At 36.5% G+C, this 25,615-nt stretch overlaps 1 protein-coding gene across 50 annotated transcripts in view; it reads left to right on the top strand.

The window, feature by feature from the left end:
- The window catches only part of GPHN (gephyrin), a 564,043-nt gene that overhangs the window by 428,361 nt on the left and 110,067 nt on the right, over positions 1 to 25,615 (top strand). For all 50 annotated transcript variants that reach the window (XM_070594056.1, XM_070594020.1, XM_070594022.1 and 47 more), the window contains one exon: positions 23,757 to 23,894. In XM_070594056.1, the coding sequence (XP_070450157.1) occupies positions 23,757 to 23,894 (138 nt within the window). The remainder of the gene's footprint in view (positions 1 to 23,756; positions 23,895 to 25,615) is intronic.

Below are 25,615 nucleotides of genomic sequence, written 5' to 3' on the forward strand. Positions count from 1 at the left end.
TGTAAAATAAGGATAATGAGAGTATTTACTTCATGAGTTACTGTGAGGATTAAAGAGTAAAATGCTTGGTACACAATAATCACTCAATAAATGTTAGCTGCTATTATTGTTATTACTCCTAGTACTACTAGTAATTACTGTTGTTATTATAATAATTGTTCTTCAGAGTGAAGTCATTGTCTTCAAAAAAAACTACTACTTCAATGAAAATCTGCTAACTGATTCGGGTGGCAAATTAAGCCTTTAAAATCCATTAATCAGAGGCCGGCCCAGTGGTGCAGAGGTTAAGTGCCCACCTTCCGCTTTGGCGGCCAGGGGTTCGCTGGTTCAGATCCTGGTGCGGCCATGGCACTGCATGACAAGCCATGCTGTGGTAGGCATCCCACAAATAAAGTAGAGGAAGATGGGCATGGATGTTAAGTCAGGGCCAGTCTTCCTCAGCTAAAAGAGGAGGATTGGCAGCAGATGTTAGCTCAGGGCTAATCTTCCTCAAAAATAAATAAATAAATTTATCAGATAATCTGGCTGCCACCTCTGAGGGTTGAGTTTTAAGAAAATGGGTCCATACAAAACTAAAATTATATTCAAAATTACACTCTATTAATAGTATAAGAGACAGAGAAAGCCTAAAGGAAGGCAGGTCAAGGTTGGATACTACTTTTAATCACTCCCTCCTTCTCGAAACAATTATCTTCGTTGGAATTACTCTCCCTTTTTTTAACTATCTGTTTCCTTTTTCTCCAGCCTCTTTGAAGGCCCCTACTTTTGGCCCAGTCATTAAATAGCAGTGTTTGAATACAGAGTTCTCTCTTAGATCTTGCGTTCATACTCTATGTTCTACACAAGCAAGGTCATTCACTCACGAAGCTTCAGTAAACCCCTATTTTTTCCCTACTTGAAACTTATATTTCTAATCATCTATTGTAGCTCTCTTCTTGGATATTCCAGTAGTATCTCATACTCAACATGAGCAAAACTAAACTTATAGTATCAACCTGCTCTTCTTCACATATCTCAAGGTATGATATCACAATCCATCAGTTGTCCAAACCAAAAATCTTTACAGTGTTTGTTTTTTATCCCTCTTCCTACAGCCGTTTTTATCTTTCTAAAATGCAAATCTAAACCTGTCATGCTACTTTCATGACTTTCACCTTTTAATAGTTCCTTATTGTTCTTAAAGTCCTAACTCCTTAAAATTGTTTGCTTTCTAGCTTCTGTTTACCTCTAGTTTGACCTCTTCCACTCCCACCTTGAATTCAGTGCTCCAGCCATGTATAAACTTTGAATTTGCAAATAGTTCCCTCTTTCCCAAAATGTTGTTCTCCCATATCTTTCCCTAGATAACTCCTAGTTAGCCTACATTTCCTCTAAGAGGTTTTTTGTCACCTCCCAAATCTGAGCAAAGTGCCCCTCATATGTTCTTCACCGGTGCCCTGTAGTTCCCTTACTTTATTGGAGGCCTGTTTACAGGATAATACTTTTCTGTCTTCTTCACTGTTTCCTCCACTCCACCCTAAGCTCCTTGCAGTACCTCATCTATCTTGTTCAGTTGTACTATTTCCAGGAACTAGCACAATGACTGTCTCTCAATAAATGGGTTGAATGGATGAGTGAGTAAATAATGAGAGGAAAACCCTGGGCAAGGAGAACAGGCAAGGGACAGCAGAACATCCAGAGTAAGAAATCAGAAAGGGAGCAGAGAAGGAAAACAATAATCGTTAGCAAAAACACTAATCTCTTTGTTACCAATACTGTTTTTCTTAACTGCTCATTCTATTCAAATTATTTCGTATTTTCTTTCTGGCCCTTATCCCTTCGTTGTCTCTACTGCCACCCAGATTTAGGACCTTTTACTACCTCTTGACTGGAGCATATTATCATACTTTTTGGTTCTAGTCTTATGCCCTTCAATCTATCCTAGAAATATAAGGATATTTTTAGTCTTCTAGTTAATTTTCTTGCACTTTGCTATTTAAAAAAAATGGATGTCTTTTGTCTTTATGATCCCCAGAAAAGAGAATCATGAAACAGGCCTTGAAGAGGTATGCTAATTTCTTATAGTTCTTATTTTTAGAAGATTTTTCCTAATTCTCTCCTGCTGCAATCTAATCCCTTACCTTCTTGGTTGGCACTTACTAAATCAGACAAAGGCTGCTTATCATCATTTTTTCTTTTATTTTTTGCATAACTAAAGACAATTAGGAATTCACATCTGTAAATATTTATTGAGGTACTGTTTATAAGCACTGCCCTTCTCAACTTTGTCATCTAATCTCCTAAATAAATCAACTGTTTCTTTCATATATCTTCATGTAGTGTATTGACCAAGTTCTCAAATATTGTTCCTTTTTCTGTTTGTGAAGAAGAGCCTTTTCACTTTACCTGTGATCTCTCCTCCCCCAAGCCAGCACAGCTCACCATGATCAGCAGAGAAACCTGCCTTGCAGCCTCTCAATGGAGGGAACACAAGAAAGAAGAATGGAATGTGCATCCAATGTTCCAGCTTTTCAGAAGGCTGCTGAAGAAACCAGTTTCTGTCTCACCTGACTTGGAGCGCTGATGGAACTGGCATAGTTTGAGTGCCTCGGGGCCATAGAAAGCAATGGAGAGCAGGAGCAGCTTGCAGTGACACCAGAGAGCCTGAAAAGGTGCAGAGGCCACATGGCTCAGAATGATAGGGAGAAGGCACCCAACTCACAGCTTCTCCTTTGTGAAGAAGGGAGAGTGGAGCATGTGTCCAGCAGACCAGTTTTTCAGTGGACTGCCTGAAGGACTGATTTGTGTCTCACCTGACTCATGGCACTTGTACTGGCGTACTTTGGGTGCCCAGAGGCCACTGAGAATGAAGAAGAGCAGGGTGGCTTGCTGCTGCAGCACCAAAGAGCCTGCAGTACTGTAGACAGACACCAGAGGGAATAGGACATTATAGGCTCTGGGAAAAAATTGATAAACCTCTGATTAGGAAATTACACAGTCAAGACAAGCTATATAACCCAAAAAAGATTTCAGAGGTCCCAAGGATCTCTTGCCAAGTTGGTTGGTGAAAGTCTTCCCCCTGTACGAAGCCGGTACATAAGGACTTGGAGATGTGACTGGTTTTCCAAATGCATAAAACTCAGCAAAAAAATCACAAGGCACATGAAGAAACAAGGAAACATGGTCCAATCAAATGAACAAAATAAATCTCCAGAAACCAACCCCAAAGAAATAGAGATCTACAAATTTCTTGACAAAGAATTCAAAGTAATTTTCTTGGAACTAAATGATTTACAGGAGAACACGAACAGCAAAGTCAGGAAGGCAATGCATGAACCAAATGAGACTATCAAGAAAGAGACAGAAACTATAAAAAAAGAACCAAACAGAAATTCTGGAACTGAAGAATACAGTACTAAATTGAAAAATTCACTAGAGGAATTCAACAGCAAACTTAGTCAAACAGAAGAAAGAACTTGAAGAAAGATCTTTTGAAATTATCAAGTCAGAGGAACAAACAGCAGAAAAAATGAAGACAAATGAAGAAAGCCAGAGGGACTTATAGAATAACATCAAGTAGACCAGTATATGCATCATGGGAATTCCAGAAGGAAAGAGAGAAAGAAAGGGACAGAGAGTTTGTTTAAAGAAAATAATGGCTGAAAATTTCTGAAATCTGAAGAAAGAAATGGACGTTGAAATTCAAGAAGCTTAAAATATCCCAACTAGGATAAATCCAGAAATGCCTGCATCAAGACACATGGCATTCAAACTGTCAAAAGTCAAAGATAAAAAGAAAATCTTGAAAGCAGTGAGAGAAAAGCAACTCAACATGTATAAGGGAGCCCCCATAAGATTATCAGTGTCTTTCTCAGCAGAGACTTTACATGCCAGAAGAGAGTGGGATGATATATTCAAAGTGCTAAAAGAATAAAACAGCCAAGCAAGAATACTATGTCCAGCAAAGCTGTCCTTCAAAAACGAAGGAGAAATAAGACTTTCACAGATAAACAAAAGCTGAGGAGTTCATCACCACTAGACCTGCCTTACAAGAAATGCTAAAAGTAGTCCTGCAAGTTGAAACAAAAGACACCAGACAGCAACACAAGAGCATATTAAAATATAAAACTCATCAGTTAAAGGTAAATTTATAGACAAATACAGAATTCTATACTATCTTAATGGTGGTGTGTAAAGCACTTTAATTCTGATTTAGAATTTAAAAGATAAAAGCATTAAAAATAACTATAACTGTAAGACCATTTTACTGGATACACAATATATGAAGATGTAATTGGTGAGATCAATAACATAAAGTGGGAGTGGGGAGATATAAAAAAAGGAAAATTTTTGTATATATTTAAGTTATTATCAGCATAAAATAGATTGTTATAACTAAGGATGTCTTATGTAAGCTCCATGGTAACCACATACCAAAAATACCTACAGAAGATACACAGAGAAAAGGAGAAAGGAATCAAAGAAGATCAATAGAAAACATCAATAAAACACAAAGGAAGGCAGCAAGAGCAGAAAAGAGGGTCAAAATAGCTACAAGACAGACAGAAAACAATTAACAAACTGGTGATAGTAAGTCCTTCCCTATCAGTACTAACTCTAAATGTAAATGGATTAAACTACCCCATCAAAAGATAGAGTGGCTGAATGCATTAAAAAAATAAAATGCAGGGGCCAGCCCAGTGGTGCAGCCGTTAAGTTTGCCTGTTCTGCTTCTCGGTGGCCTGGGGTTCACTGGTTCAGATCCCAGGTGCGGAGATGGCACTGCTTGGAACGCCATGCTGTGGTAGGTGTCCCACATATAAAGTAGACAAAGATGGGCAGGGATGTTAACTCAGGGCCAGGCTTCCTCAGCAAAAGAGGAGGACTGGCAGTAGTTAGCTCAGGGCTAATCTTCCTCAAAAAAAGATAATAAAAATAAAATGCAAATATATAAAATGCAAAAAAATATACTGTCTGCAAGAAACTCACCTTAGATGTAAAGACACACACAGTCTGAAAGTGAAAGGATGGAAAAAGTTATTCTTTGTAAATGGTAACCTCAAGAGCAAGAGTGGCCATGCTTATATAAGACAAAATAGACTTTAAGTCAAAAACTGTTATAAGAGACAAAGAAGGATATTATATAATGATAAAAGGGTCAATTCTATAGCAATGGAAGATATAACAATTGTATATGCACCTAACATCAGACTATCCAAATATATAAAGCAAACATGGACAGAATTGAAGAGAGAAATAGATAGTGACACAATAATAGTAGAACTTAATATTCCACTTTCAATAATGGCTAGAACAACCAGACAAAAGATCAATAAGGAAGCAGAGGACTTGAGCAACAGTGTAGAATAATTGGACCTAACAGACATGTAGAACTCTCCACCCAACAGCAGCAGAATATACATTCTTCTCAAGGGCACACAGAACCTTCTCCAGGATAGATCACATGTTAGGTCACAAAAAAAGTCTTAACAAATTTAAGAGGATTAAAATCTACCAAGTATCTTCCTACTGCAATAGAATGAAACTAGAAATCAACAGCAATAGGAAAATTGGAAAATTGACAAACATATGGAAATTAAACAACACACTCTTGAACAACCTATGAGTCAAAGAAGAAATCACGAGGAAATTAGAAAATATCTTGAGAATAATGAAAAGAAAACACCCAAACTGGAATGTAGCAAAAGCAGTAATAACAGAGAAATTTATAGCTGTAAATGCCTACGTTAAAAAAGAAGAGAGATCTCAAATCAACAACCTAACTGTACATCTCAAAGAACTAGGAAAAGAATAAGAAACTAAACACAAGGTTAAGAGAGTAAGAAAATAATAGAGAGTAGAGCGCAAATAAATAGAGAACAGGAAAACAGTAGAAGAAATCAACAAAACTAAGAGTTGGTTTTTTGAAAACATCAACTAATTTGACAAACCCTTAGCTAGACTGAGAATAAAAGAGAGAACACTCAAATTAGAAATGAAAAAGGAGACATTACAACTGATACCACAGAAATAAAAAGGATTATGAGACTACTATGAACAATTATATGCCAACAAATTGGACAACCTGGAAGAAATGGATAAATTCCTAGAAACATTCAACCTCCCAAGACTGAATCATGAAGAAATAGAAAATCTGAACAGACCTATAACTAGTAAGGAGATTGAATCAGTAATCAAAAACCTGCCAACAAAGAACCCAGGACCAGATGGCTTTATTATAACATTCTACCCTAGAGAGGAATTAACGCCAGCTCTTCTCAGACTAATCCAAAATATCGAAGAGGAGGGAACACTTCTTAACTTTTTTTATGAGGCCATCATTACCCTGAGCCAGACAAAGATAATAGAAGAAAAGAAAACTGCAAACCAATATCCTTGATGAACATAGATGCAAAAATCCTCAGCAGAATTCTAGAAAACCAAATTCAAAAGCACATTAAAAAGATTATACACCATGACAAAGTAAGATTTATCCTCGAGATGCAAGGATGGTTCAACATAGGAAAATCAATAAATGTAATGCACCACATTAACAAAACAAAGGACAAAAACTACGTGATCATCCCAATAGATGCAGGAAAAGCATTTGACAAAATTCAACAGCCTTTCATGATAAAAACACTCACCAAAATAGGAATAGAAGGAAATTACCTTAACATAATAAAGATCATATATGAAAAGCCCACGGCTTATGTCATACTCAACAGTGAAAAGCTGAAAACTTTTCTTCTAAGGTCAGCAACAAGGCAAGGATGTCCACTCTCACCACTTCTATTCAATATAGTACTGGAAGTCCTAGCCAGAGCAGTTAGGCAAGAAAAACAAACAAAAGGCAACCAAACTGGAAAGGAAGACGTAAAATTATCTCTGTTCACAGATAACTTGATCTTATATGTAGAAAACCCAAAGGATACAAACTCGATACTCAAACATCACTTGTGTTTCTATATGCTAACAATGAACAATTCAAAAGGAATTAGGAAAACAACCCCGGTTACAATAGCATCAAAAAAATACTTAGGAATAAACTAAACAAGGGGGCAAAAGACATATGCACTGAAAGGTACAAAATATTGCTGAAAGAAATTTAAAAACGTAAATAAATGGAAAGACATCCCTTTTTCATGGGTTACAAGATTGTTAAAATATCCGTAATACCCAAAGCAATCTACGCATTCAATATACTCCCTGTCAAAATCCCAATGACATTTTTTGCAGAAATAGAAAAACCATCTTAAAATTCAGTGGAAAATCAAAGGACCCTAGCTAGCCAAAACAGTTTTGACAAAGAACTTAGTTGGAGGCCTCACATTTCCTGATTTCAAAACATATTACAAAGCTACGGTAATCAAAGCAATGTGGTTCTGGTGAAAAGACAGACATATAGACCAATGAAACAAAATAAAAATCCCAGAAATAAAGCCTCGCATCTATGGTCAAATAATCTTTGACACGGGAACCAGGACTACACAATGGGGAAAGGACAGTATCTTCAACAAATGGTGTTGCAAAATAATGAAGATGGACCTTTATCTTATACCATGTACAAAAATTAACTCAAAATGTATTAAAGACCTAAATAAACATAAGACCTGAAACTATAAAATTCCTAAAAGAAGACATAAGGGGAAAGCTTCATGACATTGGAATGGGCAAAGATTTCTTGGATATGATACAAAAGCACCAGCCACAAAAGCAAAAATAGACGAGTGGGACTACATCAAACTTAAAACTTCTGCACATCAAAGGACACAGTCAACAAAATGAAAAGGCAATCTATAGAATGGGACAAAATATTTGTACACCGTATATCAGATCAGGAGTTAATATCCAGGATGTAGAAAGAATTCCTACAACTCAATAACAACAAAAAAATTTTTTTTAAATGGACAAAGAACTTGAAGAGACATTTCTCCAAAGAAGATATACAAATGCCAACAAACATATGAAAAGATGCTCAACATCATTAATCATGAGAGGAATGCAAATCAAAAGGGAATGTGGGGAAATTAGAACCCTTCTTTACTGTTAGTGGGATCGTAAAATGGTGCAACTGTTATGGAAAACTGTAAGGAGCTTCCTCAAAAAATTAATAAAACTACCGTATGATCCAGCAGTCCCACTTCTGAGTATATATCCAAAATAATTGAAAACAAGATCTCAAAGAGACATTTGCAGACCCATGTTCATTGCAGCATTGTTTAAAATAGCCAAGCTGTGGAAGCAACCTAAATGTCCATCAACAGATGAATGAATATATACATGCAATGGAATATTATTCAATCTTAAAAAAAGAAAAAAATTCTATCATATGCTACAACATGAATAAACCTTGAGACATTATGCTAAATGAAATAAGCCAGTCACAAAAAGACGTGATTGGACTTATCTGAGCTATCTAAAGTAATCAAACTCAAAGAAACAGAAAATATAGTGGTGGTTGCCAGGGAGGGACTGGAGGGAGGAGGAAATGGGGCATGTTGTTCTATAGGTATAGAGTTTCAGTCATACAAAATGAAAAACTTCGAGGGATCTGTTGTACAATGTGCATAAAGTTAACAAAACTGTACTGTACACTTATAAATTGTTAAGGAGGAGGAAAAAATCTGTATTATTGGATTTACCCACTGTATACTAATGTTTCTTAAGTATAGGCCTACCTTCTCTCACAAACTCCAGACTCCCCTTACTGTTGCATACTGGAATCTCCCCATGATGTCCTGCTGTCCTTTTAGATTTCCCTCATCATCAGTAACCTTCCCTCCAAATTGTTCCTATATTGCTCTTAGTTAATGACACTCCCACTTACCCTAATAACCAACTTGAGATCTCGCCATAATATCTATGTTCTCCTTCCCAAAGCACAATTAGTCATAGAATCCTTGTTATGACTCTTCTAAATAGCCTTTTTTCAATTCCTGTTGTATTAGTTCAGGCCCTCTTCGTCTTTCACCTTTAGAATTGCAGTAGAATACTAACTGCTCTGCCTGTCTACAGTCTCTCTTCCTCCCAATCTACCATTAGTCAAGTATTACATTTTAATGTATCACTTCTCTATAAAAAAAATCGTAAATAGTTCTCCATTTTCTACAGTACTAAGCCTCTTCAAAGTTAGTTTTTAAGTGAATTGGCCAGCCTTATACCTTATGTTTCATCTCTCTCCATCCTCTAACCTCATTAGGTGATTCCTCATTCTCAAGAAGTACTTTCAAATCTCTGTTATTTTGTTCTTTCTGTTTCAAATGTTCCTCCCTTGTTCGTGTTGTTTAAAACTCAACTCAGTTGTCACCTCCTCTGTGAGGGTTTACAGTTTGTCACATCAGAATTAGTTATTCCTTTTTCTGTGGTATCATACATAGTATTTTGTTTTTACATTAAAACATAGGCATTTATAAGATTTTTGACTTTTTCCTTAAAGCATGACCTGATTTGTTCCATGAGACTGTAGCAAATAGGAATCTCATCTTATTTATCTCAGCATTTCTCCCTAATGTTTAATAAAGTGCCTTTTACAGAGAGAGTATTCAATTCGTATTTATTAAATGAAGTTGAAGGAAAGAAAGTTCCCCTAGTGTGATACAGCAGGAAGCACACCAGACTAAAAATCTAGACACTTGGTCTTTTTATCTTGACCTACTGTCTATTTAGCCATATGACTTTGAGCTAAATCTTTTAATCTTTCTATGGTAGAAATTGTTGTCTACAAGAAATCTTTGTGGGTCTCACTCCCATGTTTAAAACTTTAGGATGTTGGCTTACATGATAGTATTATGTAAATGGTTCCGATTGGCTTACATGGTAAAGTTCAGACTCCAAAGCCTAACATTCAGAGGTCTGGTTTTAGTTACTTTTCTAGCCTCAGTTCCCACTGATCCCCAGTAATGACCCAATGCTCTAACCGTACTGATCTCTACATTCTTCCCTAAACACATTGTGTCCAGTCTTGCCTTGGCTGCTATATCACTTAGTCCGAGCAGGAGACAGATGGTGCACTCAAACAGGATAATGGAGGAGAATTTAATGAAGGAACTAGTTACAACAGAGTGGCCAGGGGTAAGGAATAACAAGAGAAGTTCAAGAACTTTTGGGGCTAGCAATAGCTTGGAATTGTTACTACCCCTAAGCCTCAAGGAGCCAAGGAAGGGGGAGCAGTTATCTAAAACAAGTCTGTTAGAAAGGGCTGCTTCACAGAACTGATGATTTTCATTAGAGGAACGGAACCACTGCCAACCAGCAGACAGGAGACCAAAAGGATAAATACCTCATCTGTACTCTCCTGTTCTCCATTCACCTGCCAGTGCTTCCCACTGGCTGAACTCAAGCAGAAGCCACAGGAACAAGACTTTTGGTCCTATCCATAAATGCTTGCCCCTTGGGGGCACAGACCAGGCTAGAGAGGAGTGGGAAAGTGATGTGGAAGAGCAAATAGATCTGCTTTATTCAAACTGTTCTCCCCACCTGAATTTCAGTCTATTTGTCTAAGATGATGGCTCTATTAAAAATGTTAATGCAAGTACCTAACATTTAAGGAGAGCTTACATGCTCTAGGCATTGTGACACACAGATAGAGGAGGGGGTGCAGTTGGGGAGGAGGAGGAGGAAGGGAATAAATAAGGGAAAGCAGAGGCTGGAAAAGTTACCATATCATGACCTCCAATTGGCCATATAGTTTTTCCAGATGCACCTCCTAATTGCCATGCTAATGGGTTTGAACTTCATTGTAAAGGCCAATGAAGGAATTTAAATGTTTAATTTCCATTGAACATGGAAATGACAAGACCAAATTGAACTTTTAAAAGAATATTTACTACTGTGTGAAGAATAGATTGAGTCAGGAATCTGATGAGAGCTTGAATTAAAGCTGAAGCAGTAGAAATAGGAAAATAATGCAGGATTTTTGAAATATTAAGGAATCACAATTGATAGGATTGGGAACTAAATGTGGAAGGTGAGGAAGTCAAGAATGACCCCCAATGCCTAATTTGGGCAATATCTGAATTACAGTAGCTTATATTGATGTGACCCATATGTTGTCTTCATAGTCATAAAAGTTAAGCAGGTGTTTGCTGGTTGGACTGGAAGGAGAAGGGCAGTTGAGACAGCTCTGTATACTAGAAATTATTGTTTGCTATAGCTAGAATAAGGATATGTGTAAAAGCAAAGAGAAGAAGAGAAAGGACAGATCGTAAAAGGCCTAGCACATTACTCTAGGTAGTCTGAACTTTACCCCCAGGGCAGTAGGAAGCGTTTGAAGGTTTAAAACACAATAAAATCAGATGCTGTTGAGAAATTTTCCTAGAACCCCAGAATTCGGACCATGACTTTGGAAAATATTGGCGAGAGTTACCTAAGAAAATAATTATTTCAAATTAAAAACCATTTATGAAATTTTTTTTCTGAAGATTGGCACTTGGGCTAACAATTGTTCCCAGTCTTTTTCTTTTTTCCTCCTCCTTCTCCCCAAAGCCCCCCAGTACATAGTTGTATATTCTAGTTGTGAGTGCCTCTGGTTGTGCCATGTGGGATGCCGCCTCAGAGTGGCCTGATGAGTGGTGCCATTTCTGCACCCAGGATCCGAACAAGTGAAACCCCAGGCCACCAAAGCGGAGCACGCAAATTTAACTGCTCAGCCATGGGGCCAGCCCCCTATTTAATATTTTTGAGTCAATAATCTGAATAATACAGAAAAGTAGGAAGAAAAAAATCACTCTCATCCTATTACTTAAAAATAACTACTACTAACACATATAATTATTTTTTCCAGTATTTACTTTGGATTATATTTATTTCTACAATTATAATGCCACTGTGATTTATACGTTTTTTAAAACTATAGCACTCATGTCAGCAGAATTAGTTGTGAATTAACCCCACTTTTTAGGCCTATAGAAAGACCTGGATCAAATCAAGTGCCCAATAAACAGAATAAACTACATAGTTTCTATCTGTCTATGTGCAAAGTACTTAAAAAACTAGATTTCTATTTTTATCAATGACGCTGACTCAGTGTTCACATTTGCCTCATTCTCTATGATCACCTGTTCTAAGATTTCCTTTCTCATCTCTACAAATTAACATCTACCACATGCCTAAAGATTATGTTAAACAATGTTTACATCTTTTTTGTTGTTGTTACTGCTGTTGAGTCAATTCCAACTCCTAGGGATCCTATACAGCAGAGTGGAACCCTGCCTGTTCTTTTCACACCATCCTCTCACCTTTCAGTGCTGTATCAAACAATGCTCTCCTGCTATTCATAGGGTTTTCATAGCCAGTTTTTTTCCAAAGTGGGTGGCCAGGTTCTTCTTCCTAGTCTGTCGTAGTCTGGAAGCTCTGCTGGAACCCATCCATCGAGGGTGACCCCAAATATTTGAAATACCAGTGGCATAGCTTTTAATATCTCACAGCAACACAGCCATCATAGTATAACACCCTGACCGGGAAGCAAACCTGGGCCATGGCAGTGAGCGCTCCGAATCTTAAGAGCTAGACCACCAGGGCTGGCTGTTAATATCTTACAAAAGGTATTAACTAAAATTTACTTTTTTATTTGTCTGTCGTTGAAATTAATATATAGGGTGGACCTTTTGGAAGTTGAAGCCTTATGTGCTTATAACTAATAGTATGAGAAACTCTACCACGTAGGGAAGATTAACTAAGGGAAATGCAACTTTCATGAGCTGATAAAATTCTTCTAACTGCAAAGACGACTTTGAACTTCTCTTGGTCCTTTTTCCCAGGGCATTATAGAGACTAATGCTTTCTAATGCTTAGAAAGGGCTTTAAAAGGTATTTGTCAGATTCCACTTTTAGAGATAAAATAACTTACGATTTCTAAAGAAAAGTTACTTTTTTTCTACCTTTGTCTAGAGAATGTTTAGAACAAGGACCTACTGAAGAAAATAAAACAGTAATTTTGCATTTTAATACCAGTGGCACTTAAATGAAGACATTCCAAATAGAAGCTGACCAAAACGATGTATTTTGACACTTATATTCATGTCTCTGAAATTACATCCTGACAACCTCTTTCTTTGGGCAATAAGAGAATTCTCAGTCAGCTTTTTGGCTATTTAAGATTTTTAAAAGGGGTCCTAACAGCCTAACAAAGCAACTTGGGTTCAGAAACCCAAAAGGGCACCAAACCAGTAATCAGATAGCAGGACAGGAATGAACCAAGGGATTCAGATCAGATAATATACAAGCTGTGAGGTTTATATTCCTGAACTACAATGACAGCAAAGCAAGGGTGATTACCTACGGTGTAAGCAAAGAGGACAACAATCTGATGAAAGAGGGTACACCCTCTAGGAAAGGGATCTAGGAAAGGGAGTCTTTTGCCATGGTGGCTATAACCAGTACCCACAATTCTTTTTTTTTTTTTCCCAAACATTGGCCCTGAGCTAACATCTATTGCAAAATTTTTTTTTTCCCCTTCTTCTTCTCCACAAAGCCCCCCAGTACATAGTTGTATATTCTAGTTGCTGGTCCTTCTAGCCCTGCTACGTGGGATGCCGCCTTAGCATGGCTTGATGAGCAGCACTAGGTCCGCACCCAGGATTTGAACCAGCGAAACTCCAGGCCACCAAAGCACAGCTCACAAACTTAGCCACTTGGCCAGGGGACCGGCCCCCAGCAATCTTAATGTATATACAGCACTAGCACTGATAGTAAGGGCAAGAACCCAGGGATCCCAATTTGAGGCCTTCCTCAAGAGCCATCAGTCCTTAAGAACACCTTGTCAAGTCCACCCCAAAAAGAGTCATGAAAGACTCCTGTTATCTGAAGCCACCTCACCTCAAAAGACTTTGCTTGCCTTTGTTGGAAGCATTAGCAATTGACGCCTACATTTATAGCTTTTTAAAATAATTTTATTCACTTTATTGTTACTTTAGTTAATCTACTTTATCATATATCTTCTAATACCATTTTTCACTTCATCTTTTTTTACCCTGTTCTTTCAGGTAATTTTATCTATTTGCTTTTAACATTGTATATTTAGCTTACTTATTTGTGACAAGTTGAAAATAAAAGCCAAAGTAAGACAACTATAAAGACAGTTCACACCTGATGATGGGAAATGGATTAGTTTTCCTCCTTTTGGCCATATGATTTTTCTGTAGACCTGTTTCTTTTTTTTTTTTTTTAAAGATTGGCACCTGAGCTAACAACTGTTGCCTTTCTTCTTTTTTTTTCCTGCTTTTTCTCCCCCAATCCCCCCAGTACATAGTTGTATATTTCAGTTGTGCATCCTTCTAGTTGTGGCCTGTGGGACGCTGCCTCGGCATGGCCTGATGAGCGGTGCCATGTCCACACCCAGTATTCCAAACCAGTGAAACCCTGGGCCACCAAAGCGGAGCGCATGAACTTAACCACTCAGCCACAGGACCAGCCCCCAAATAAATCTGTTTCTATTGATCAGTTTTCCTGATCTCAAAAATAACTTGTAAAGATTTACTTAAGTGTTGCTTGCAGGGTTATCATTTAATCTTAAACTAAGTAGTACATGCATTGAATAAAGCTGATTTTCCATTTCCCTGATTACTTGACCCTAGCAGCTAAAGTGATCATTATCATATTTTTTAATTCTCCTTTTTCTTTTCCCTACTGCATTAACTCTTTTGCCACTTTTTAACAAAAAAGAGAAAAGACCTAGTTTTAAGTCTGTTGTCAACAAATGTTTGCAATTGTTTCTTAAAAAGACAATTCTACTAAAGAAAATATTGAAATTATTGACCGGAATAAGTTTTGAAATTTTATGTAGTGTTTATCTCTACAACCCATCTTCTTTGTTACTCTGTATATTCTGGAGTGATTAAAATCAAAGATTTAGAGACTCATTCAACAAAAATTTTCTGTGTGATCACTATGTGCACAGCATCCTTGGGCCTTGACGTTAAGACACGTGTTCCTTTCTCAAAGAGCTGGTACTGTAGTTAAGAAAACAGACGTGAATATAAGTAAGTATAATTGTTGTAAAATATGGAGTTAATACAATATGCAGTGAGAATTCTGATAGTATTTTATAGTGTCTCATTGCAGATAAAAATAGGATGGTCATGCATTACTTCATAAAGGAGGGACTATTGAAAAAAGTTTTTTTGTTTTGAAATAATTTCAAATTTCAGAAAAGCTGCAAGAATAGTACAAAGAATTCCTGTGTATCTTTCACTCAAATTCCTCCAAATGTTAGCATTTTGCCATGTTTGCTTTATCATTTCTCTATGTATTAAAATACATATTTTCTTTTTCTTTTTTAAAGATTTTATTTTTCCTTTTTCTCCCCAAAGTCCCCTGGTACATAGTTGCATATTTTTAGTTGTGGGTCCTTCTAGTTGTGGCATGTGGGATGCCGCCTCAGCATGGCCTGATGAGCAGTGCCATGTCCGAGCCCAGGATCCAAACCTGCGAAACCCTGGGCCGCCAAAGCAGAGCGTGTGAACTTAACCACTCAGCCACGGGGCCGGCCCCTAAAATACATATTTTCTTGAACTGCTTGTGACTAAATTGCAGATGTGATGCCTCTTTACCCCTAAATACTTCAAATATATATTTTCTTTATTTAAAAAAAAAAAAGAAAAGAAAGGAAAAAGAAAAAATACTCTCTTACATAACCACAGTACAATTATCAAAGTCAGGAAATGAACCTTGCCACAATACTATTATATAATCTTATTCAAATTACATTTTGCCAATTTTTCTGATAATGTTCTTTATAACAAAAGGAAAAAAAATTCTCTTTTTCTCATTTAGGATCCAATCCAGAATCATGCATTACTTTTAGCTATCATGTGTCTTTAGGCTCCTTTATCTGGAACAATTCCTCAATATTTCTTTGTCTTTCATGACCTTGACATTTTTAAAAAGTGTAGGTCAGTTATTTGGTAAAATTTTCCTCAAATTTAGACTTTTCTGATGTTTCTGATGGTTTGATTCAGGTTATGTATTTTTATCAGTAATACTTCATACATGATGTTTCATCCTTCTCGGTGCATCATGTCAGGAGGCTCATGATGTTATTTTGTCCCCTTATTGGTGATATTAACTTTGATCAATTGATTAAGGTGGTGTCTGCCAGGTTTCTTCACTGTAAAGTTACTATTTTGCTTTGTAGTTAATAAGAATCTTCTGGGGATCTATGTTGAGACCATATAAATATATTGTTTTTCTTGAAGTTTTCACCTTCTATTTTTAGTATCCATTGGTGATTTTTGCTTGAAGCAGTTTTCTAATTCCAACATTTCTTCATGTATCAGTTGGCATTCTGTTGTAAGGAAGAATTTTAATTAATCATTTATTTATATTAGTATATGTTTATAGTCTTTTTATTTTATTAATGGACTCTATAATCTGTTACTATCCTTATTTATTTATTTATTTATTTATTTATTTATTATTGTGTGTGTGTGTGTGTGTGTGTGAGGAAGATTGGCCTTGAGCTAACATCTGTTGCCAATCTTCCTCTTTTTGCTTGAGGAATATTGCCACTGAGCTAACATCTATGCCGATCCTCTTCTCCTTTATGTGGGATACCACCATAGTGTGGCTTGACGAGTGGTGCTAGGTCCGCATCCAGGATCCAAACCCGCAAACCCCAGGCCCCCAAAGCAGAGCACGTGAACTTAAGTTCACTATGCCCCCAGACCAGCCCCTATCCTGATTTATTCTCATGCTTAAGTTGTCTCAGTTTTGGCCAGAGGGAGTCGTTGACTCCAAAATCCTTTTGACATGTTCCCGTCATTATTTGAGTACTTCCTTACCAAAGAAAGTTGTAAGGGAAAGATCATAATTTCCTAGGAAAACAAAAAGTTGGAAGCAAATTTATTCTAGGCAGAGAAAACATCTTTTGCTAAAGCAAGAAAATATGAAATAGTATGGTGTATTCTGATATCTACAATATCATCAATTTTCTAAATGATGGGGTAATAAGTGATGAGGCTAAAAAGGGAGAAAGGAAGGGTTTTATATACCGTTTTAAGGAATTTGAATTTTATTTTGTGGGTGATAGTGAACCTTGATATAAATTATAGAGCAAACATTTTGTGACAACAATACCCTCTTTTATAATGATGCACAGAAATCCCAGAGTACTTTCCTTTAATATTTCTTATACAGCCCTGGAAAATAGCACAATCCTTTCAGTTATGGTTTCTAGGTTTTGTCAGAATACTATAAAGCTCTTTATCTTGAACACACAGGTAGAAAAACGTATAAGACTATTAAATTGAAAACACTATGTGAAATTATTTTCAGATAAACAAAGTGCCATATAGTCCTGAGCCTACGAACTCTACCATTGCCAGTATTTCCCTAGAGCTTTGGTCTGATTTCTCTTAATTTGAGAGGTTTATGTGAAAGAGTAAAGGCTTAGTGTATCTGAACCACACATTCTTTGAATTACCAAAAGCTCTAGCTATTTAACCTGAACAAATTACTGTCATCTTAGCTCTTTAAGTTTCCCAGAAAAGCTATTCATTATCTTAGGTGGTTTGCTGTTCAGAAAGATGTAGAAAGTAGAAATACAAGGAATTCAAGCTGCAAATACTATAGGAAATAGAGGTAATAAAATTAACAGGGCAGAACAAGTCTCTTCCTTGAGATATTCTGTATACTCAAAGAATGAATAATGATTTATACTCTAGGTAGTGTGGGGAACTGTTTTCTTGATTGTTTGAAGAATGAAGTTTCCTCTTGAGGTTTTGAATTTAATCAAGAAGAACCTACATGAACATCTTGTTTGTATTATATTTTGTTCTATCATCTGAAAGCATTTTTTCTTCATTTACTTCTAATTTGAAAAATGAATTTTCAAGCCAAGATGAAACACTGTATGTTAAGATTTGGCAGATTGAAAAGGATGCATTTGAAGTAGGAAAAATAATTTCATTGGTATAAACAGCTCCATTTCAAGATGGCCATGCCGTGAGAAAAAGGTTAATACTACATAACAAGGATCCTTAGTTACTCTACTCAGCGGAAAGGAATCTGTTGTTTCTACTTTCTATGTCCCTTTGAAGGCCTTGTACATCATAGACGTTGCCATTAGTATTTAAACATGTCTTTGATGATGGCAATCCTGAGTGAACCCATTCTGTTTTTACACTGTCTCCTTATATAGTCTTTATAGTGATTATAACTGCTGCATGGAAGATAGGAAATATCAATAACATTTTGAGTACTTTACCTGAAAAGATTCTGAACTTGTATATAATCAACCTCATGTCTGGACTTATGCAACAGAAAATATAAAAGAGACAAGTTAAATTTTACTTATGGAAGTGTAGGCTTATTCAAGAAACCTCTAGATCATCAGTCTATGGTTAATTTAAAATTGCTTTAATCCTACAAATCTACTTCACAAAATTAAACCCATTGTGGAAGAATGCTGTCAATTTAGATGTTATAATAATTCAACCTGTTACTCTTTGCTCAGTTCAGATAGCTACCAGTGGGGAGGATGTCTAGACTTCCTTTCTCCATCCCTGCCCCAACTCCCATATCCTAAAGCACTGTGTAGTTTATTTTCATGAAAGTAACTAGCCAACTGCAAATTATCAGTAACAGCCATACATTACTAGCTAATTTTACTATTGTAAGTTGAAATAAATATTCCCTTGAACACTATAATCTTCTCCGTAAGACGCATATTTTCACGTTAGTTTTGTTTTGTTTTGTAGTGTACACGAGTTGAAGGGAGCTAATGCCCTCACAGATTTTCTTTGTGACCGCTGGCATTCATTTGTAAAGTAGCTATCAGAATGTATTTGTGGCCATGAAGTAGTTTTTGCTTTATGGGAAAAACTCTGTCCAAATTTTCTTTAAAAGTTTTGGCTATTTCCTCTATCCAAAAACCTGAATTCTTTTCATTATAACCTTCTTACTTTTTAAAAAATTATTCTCTTCCTTTCTTTCCTACTTCTGCATAAATGGATTTTGTGGATCACTCAGTGAAAACTGGCTGCAAGGCTGTAACCCATCTGACCTTCAAGAGGCAAAAGTACATACTTTTTTCCTCAAATTTTTTCTCTTCTACCAGATTTCTGCGCTAGGTTGAGAATCAAGAAGAGGGTTGGGATGTGAGGCAGAATGTTTTTTGATCCTTTTTCTTGTCTGGTTGAGTTCTCTAATGGCCCAGGACAGTTAGAAGTACTTCGGGGTTGTAACTTGCAAAATAAGAGAAATCAGATATAACTGTTCTTAAATTTTCTGAAGCTTTTGGTTTGAAGCTTCTTGTAAATCATTGGTGTCAGCATCAGAAAATAGTTGAAATTGTGTTTCTTTAAAAAATGGAAACAAACCGAAAAAAGGAAACATAACCGTTTGCTTGCCAGATTTATTTTGGAAATTTATGCCTTCTAAAAATGGCCACCCCCATGCCAGTCTTTGGGAGGCCTGCATAAGAGCCCCTAGCTGTACATCTGAATGCTGTGCACCCTCAGCCTGTGCCTCCAGCTGCTGGTGCCTCTCTGTGTGTGTCCCTAGTGCTGTCCCTGGACCATTGTTTGTCACTTTTGGTTTGAAAACGAGAGCACTGGATCACCTAGATCAATGATTTTCAAACATTTTAACTATAATCTATTGTTAAAAGGAATCTTATATGGACACACAGTCCTCCTGCATGTGATGAGGGATACAACAGAACTAAGTGTGTTAATGTTATTTGGTAGTTCCTTTGACTTAAAAAGAGCAGCTATTATCTGTTTCATTAATTCTGTTCTTGTGTGTAGAAGGTTAGTGACAAATACTGTTTTTCTCATATTTACAGGACCAAGTTAACCCTTCTGAAGTAGCTGACTGTTTCTACTATGTGATTTTGGGTGGATCTTGAGTGGGAAGAAGTTGCTTCACACATACAGGGTGCTCAGTAAATATTGAGAACACACACACATGCACACATACACACCCCTGCTAATGTTCCAGAGAATTAAAGTACTCCTCTTTTGAGACATTCCTTTCAGTTAATTTATTATACATCCAGAAGGCCCCTGTGATAACAGGGAAGTAGCTTAGCCAGTGACCAATATTAACCCATTTGCATCAAAGTTTGGTTTATTTATCCAGTGAGGCAGTCACTTCATGACAGAGAGTCTATAAATGTTGAAGGGCTTAGAGAAGCAAAAGGGCAGAGTAGGTGCCACTTTGTTTTTCCCTCCCAGCTTTTGACTTTGAAGGATTTGCTATTCATTCATACCTTAAGTATTTATTCAGTACCTACTATAAGGAAAGCGTTGTTCTAAAAGTGGCAAAAGATGCAAAGATTAATAAAATAAAGATTCTGCCTTCAAGGAGTTTACAGTCAACTGACATAGTTAAGACAAATATTTAAATGTCTATAACAAGATGAAGAGTGGTAGGTTTCATAAGAAAAACATAAACAAGGTACAAAATTGTTTAAAGATGGGAAGGATTTTTCCAGGCTGGTAGATATTCAGATTTTTATCCACAATTTCCAAAAACAAAGAAAGAACTACCAATCTGTACAGTTCGAGAACTGTCAGGTGGTTTACTACCCTCCTGCTCTTGTTTTTTAACTTACTTACATACCTCTCCTTTCTGCTGAGCTGTAATGTTCTTCATGGCAGGGTATATCTTACTCTGTGTATCCCAGGTCCCTAACTGTGCCTGGTTCATAAAATGCATTCAGTAAATATTTATTGAATGGATGTGTGTGTCACCAGTAATCAGATTTGCTTTCTAATCAGAAAATTTCTATTCTATTACAAGGCATATTTAACAAACTCAGTGCAGTTAAAAAGTACAGTTTTCTCCTCAGAAACTAAACATTTCAAAATGACAGCTTTTATAAGGTTATACACAATTTGCACCATAAAGAAGGTAAAGCATATCTTAGAAAAGATTAGATAAGAAACCTATAAACCTGAATAAAAAGCAGAAGCACCTGTCTCTATCTTTCTCTCCAGTTACACTGGTTGTGATAATATGTTTTTATGATGTTTAATGATAAGACCGGGACTTCAGTGAAAGTGAGTTATAAATAAATTTATATTTCAAGTGTAAGTGAATGATAAATCATACATAATTCTTTTTTAAGTGTTCACCTACTTAAATTTTGAGTATAAAATGTTTTTCATATTTAGCACTAAATAATCTCTAAGGTCCTTCAGGCTTTGAAAATTTTGTAATTTTACAATTGCCCATGGGGGAGAAATGTCATAAGTATAAGCATCTTTATGTGTCTTTTTCTTTGAGTACTTATGACGTGTCATTTGTCTTAGAATGGGAACTCTTTGGGTCGATACCTTTTAGCCAATTCAGTTAATATGTCTGAAGCAGCTGCTCGAGTTGGGGTAGGAGTACTAAATTCAATAAATTGCAGTGACCAGGAACTTACAGACGATCGAGGGATATATACAATCATTATAAAGTAGATTAATGAAATAGGAGCTTATTTGTCTCACTTAGCAAAAGTCTAGAAGCAGGCAGTCTAGGGCTTGTATGGCAGCTCAACACTGTCATCCAGAGACTCGGGCTCTTTTTTCTTCTCATGTTTCCATATTTACTGTGTGGGTTTCCATCCTCTTGGTGGAAAAATGGCTACAACACCTCCCAGTATCTAACCATGTTCCTAGTAGAAAGAACGTAAAAGGGCAAAAGCTTTCTCTTGTTAAAGCTTTATCTCTTCATCTTTTTATTTGTAAGAGGATACCTGCCCCAGGGACTTCCTACATCTTACTGGCCAGAACTATATCATATGGCCACTCTAGCTGCAAAGTGACTGGGGAAGAAGGGAGTTGTGGATAACAGTTAAGATAGCCAAGCAACAATGTTTGCAGTTACTCCTTTTCTGTTTTCCCTTTGGGCTGTAGACCTTTAAGATTCCAAAGAACAGGACAAGTTATTTATGCATGAAGATATAATTCTCTAAGAAGTCCCTCTTTGTCATTAAATGATTCATTTACTAATTCAAGAAATATTTATTTTTTTATTGCTTAATATGTGCCAGGTACTGTTCCAGGTATTGAGGATAACAATGATTAACAAAAAAGACAAAGTAGCTGCTCTCATGGAGCTTGCAGTCTACTTAGAAGAAGAAGGCTATAAACAAATAAATATAAATACATATTATATAGACTATAGAATATGGTTATGAATATCCATATATATGTGTATATGTATATCCATGAAGAAAGGTAAAGTAAGGTAAGGAGGATGGAGGGTCATGGTAGATAATATTCTATATAGGATGTTTAACATCAGGCCTCTCTAATAACGTGATATTTTAGCAAAGACCTGAAAGAAATGAGAGATGGATGGAGCCATAATATCGGGAAGAATGGTCCAAGTAGAGGAAACAGCTAGTACAAAGATCCTGAAGAGAGATAAATTTGGCATGTTCAAGGACCAGCAAGAAACCAGTATGGCTGGAGCACAGTGAACAAAATGGGAAATGATAGGAGATGAGAACAGTGAGGGCCATAATATGTTGGGCTTTGTAGGCCATAGCAAAAATTTTTCTCTGAGTGAAGTGGAAAGTCATTGGAGGCTTGTGATCAGAGATTAGCACGATCCAACTTACAATATAAAAGGATCACTCTACTGAATGGAGAGTAAATTGTAGTGGGACAAAGATAGAAGCAAGGAAACCAGTGAGGAGACTTCATTTTCCCAGGAAATAAATGATGGTTCCAACTATTGTAGTAGTTGTGAAGATAGTGAGTAATGATCAGATTCTAGATATATTTCAAAGGTAGTTTAGATATGGTTCTGATGAAAAGAGAAGTTTTGGATTAGTAACTGGAAGAATGGAGTTGCTATTTACTGAAATGGGAACTACAAGAGAATAAGAGATCATATGGGTTGGATAGGAAGGTGGTAATCAAGAGTTTGATTTTGGACATATTAGGTTTGAATTGCCTATTACACATCCAAGTGCATGTTGGATGATTTATAAATTTGGATATATATATTGTTATCCACCAGTTATTTGAATGACAAACAAATCTATAGTTCAAGGTAGGCGTTGGGATTGGAGATATAAAATGAGGTGCTTTAGAGTGTGGGTGATATTAATGCCATGGGACTAGATAAGGTTAGGTGGGGAATGAGTAGCTAAATAATAATCTATTTCTATGACTTTTTTAAGAGGAAGGAAAATTTCCTATGAAATCTTAAGTAAATTCAAGTTTGGATGCAGTCATGCACTGTTTAATGACAAGGGTACATTCTGAGAAATGCATCACTAGGTGATTTTGTCATTTTGCAAACATGATAGAGTACACTTTCACAAACCTGGTAGCATAGACTACTACACACCTAGGCTATGTGGTACTTATCTCATGGGACCACCATCATATATGTGGTTCATCATTGACTGAAACATCAGTATGTGGTGCATGACTGTGTTTCATTTTACTAACTAACTCATTAAGTGTTCAAAGTTTAGTATAGTGGTTAAGGACATGGACTCTGAAGCTAAGCTACCTACGTTTGAATCCTGGCGCTTCTGTTACTAGCTCTGTGATTTAGACCAAGATATGTAAACCTCTCTTTCCTCATCTGTTAATAAGGATGCCTCCTCATAAGGTTGCTGTGAAGATTATTTAGAACAGTTCTGTGACACATGGTTAACACTCAAAAAGGATTAGCCAGTATCGTCATTAAATTTCACCAAGTCTTGGCACATGATGTAGCATCGTTAACTTGATTTAATGTTCCAATGTTTAATGTTAAAGTCATTCCCACTTTTTAATCAGTGTTTCAGCATCATAGTCTTAGTTAATTATCTTCCTGTTTAGGTCACAGTGCTGTTGATATCACCAAGGTGGCTAGAAGACATCGCATGTCTCCTTTTCCTCTAACGTCTATGGACAAAGCCTTCATCACAGTCCTGGAGATGACTCCGGTGCTTGGGACAGAAATCATCAACTACCGAGGTATTTACTCGTTGCCTTTTCTTTTCATTTTTTTCTAAGTAAGATTTATATAACATTAATACACAGTTTTCCTGAAAGAGAAAATTTATTAACCATTCTAACAATTACTACCATCATTCTTTTTGCTTTTTATTTCTACTCAACTCTAAGATTAGTCTTAACGGTATACAGAGTAAAGCACCCATAAAATTTCCTTTTCATTAAAAAAAAACATATGAAGGGGCCGGGCCCGCGGCCAAGTTGTTAACTTCACATGCTCGGCTTCTGTATCCCAGGGTTTGCTGGTTTGAATCCCGGGCGTGGAGCTACACACTGCTCATCCAGCCATGCTGTGGCAGCATCCCACATAGAAGAGCTGGAATGACTTACTACTAGGATATACAACTGTGTCCTGGGGCTTTGAGGAGAAAAAAAAAATGGAAAAAATCAACTGGTTCTCCTGTCCATCAAAATACCAATACTCTAAACTAAAGTCAGGACTATCAGCACTGAGTGACAAAAATAGTTAACTGAGTCTGCCTGATATCCTTTCAGACATGGGAGATGACTAATGTGTCTCCTTTCTGGAAAACATGTTTTTAAATGTAAAATGTAAAAGCTTCATTAATTTATCCATGGATCACTGAGCAACCAATCTGATCTCAGTTTTTCTGCTTCATCTATCTTCTCATTTTTTGCTCGTAGTTTAGTAGCAGGTTGAGGCCAGCTTGTGGAAAGACCATGGAAAGGTACTGCTCCCCAGTTTTTTTGGTTTTTAATCAACCATTACCCTTTCTAAAAATTCAGCATAGAAGGTGTATTTAGTGCAATCTGAATAAACTATGGCGTCTTAATTGTTTTATTTTGCAGATAAAAATAGCACAGAAGGATTAATCTTACCAATAAAGGACTTTATTCATAGATCATAAAATATTCAAACTTCAGTGAACGTTAGAGAGCATCTATACAAACACCCTAATTTTTCTGCAGGGAAACTAGACACAGCAGAAAAGGAATAGGATTAAGCCTCAAGACTTATGTTCTGGGCCTGGCCTGGTGGCACAGTGGTTAAGTCTGCACGTTCCGCTTCAGCAGCCCAGGGTTCGCCTCTTCGGATCCCGGGTATGGACATGGCACCACTTGGCACGCCATGCTGTGGTAGACATCCCACATATAAAGTAGAGGAAGATGGGCATGGATGTTAGCTCAGGGCCAGTCTTCCTCAGCAAAAAGAGGAGGATTGGCAGCAGTTAGCTCAGGGCTAATCTTCCTCAAAAAAAATAAAATAAAAAAATAAAAAAGACTTATGTTCTTCTTTGTAGTACTACATGATAGTGCTGTTCTTCCAGTATTCAAATATAAAAAGTAATAGTAGATAACATAATAAATTATGTTAAAATTAAAAGGCCTAACCTAGTGAAATATTAAATGTCAAATTTCTAGCTCTTTGGTCCCTGACCCTACTTAGAAAAAAAATATTTTTATATAGTTTATACTTATCTTACATCTTTGACTTACATTCTTTTAGATATATATTTCATTAGACTTAAACCTTTTCTTTTGTTTTGGTTTTACTCTTCATTAAAGGAAATAAAAATTAGAAAACTGACTAGAGTGGAGAATTAGTCAGGAATTAACTATAAGATTTCAGAAATCAATTTTAATGAAATAAGTTTCTTTCTATTACTAAACACAGAATATTCAGATATTTTTTGATATCAGTCCACACCAAGACATTTTTA

Source organism: Equus przewalskii, chromosome 25 (assembly GCF_037783145.1).
Source record: "Equus przewalskii isolate Varuska chromosome 25, EquPr2, whole genome shotgun sequence".
NCBI lineage: Eukaryota > Metazoa > Chordata > Mammalia > Perissodactyla > Equidae > Equus > Equus przewalskii.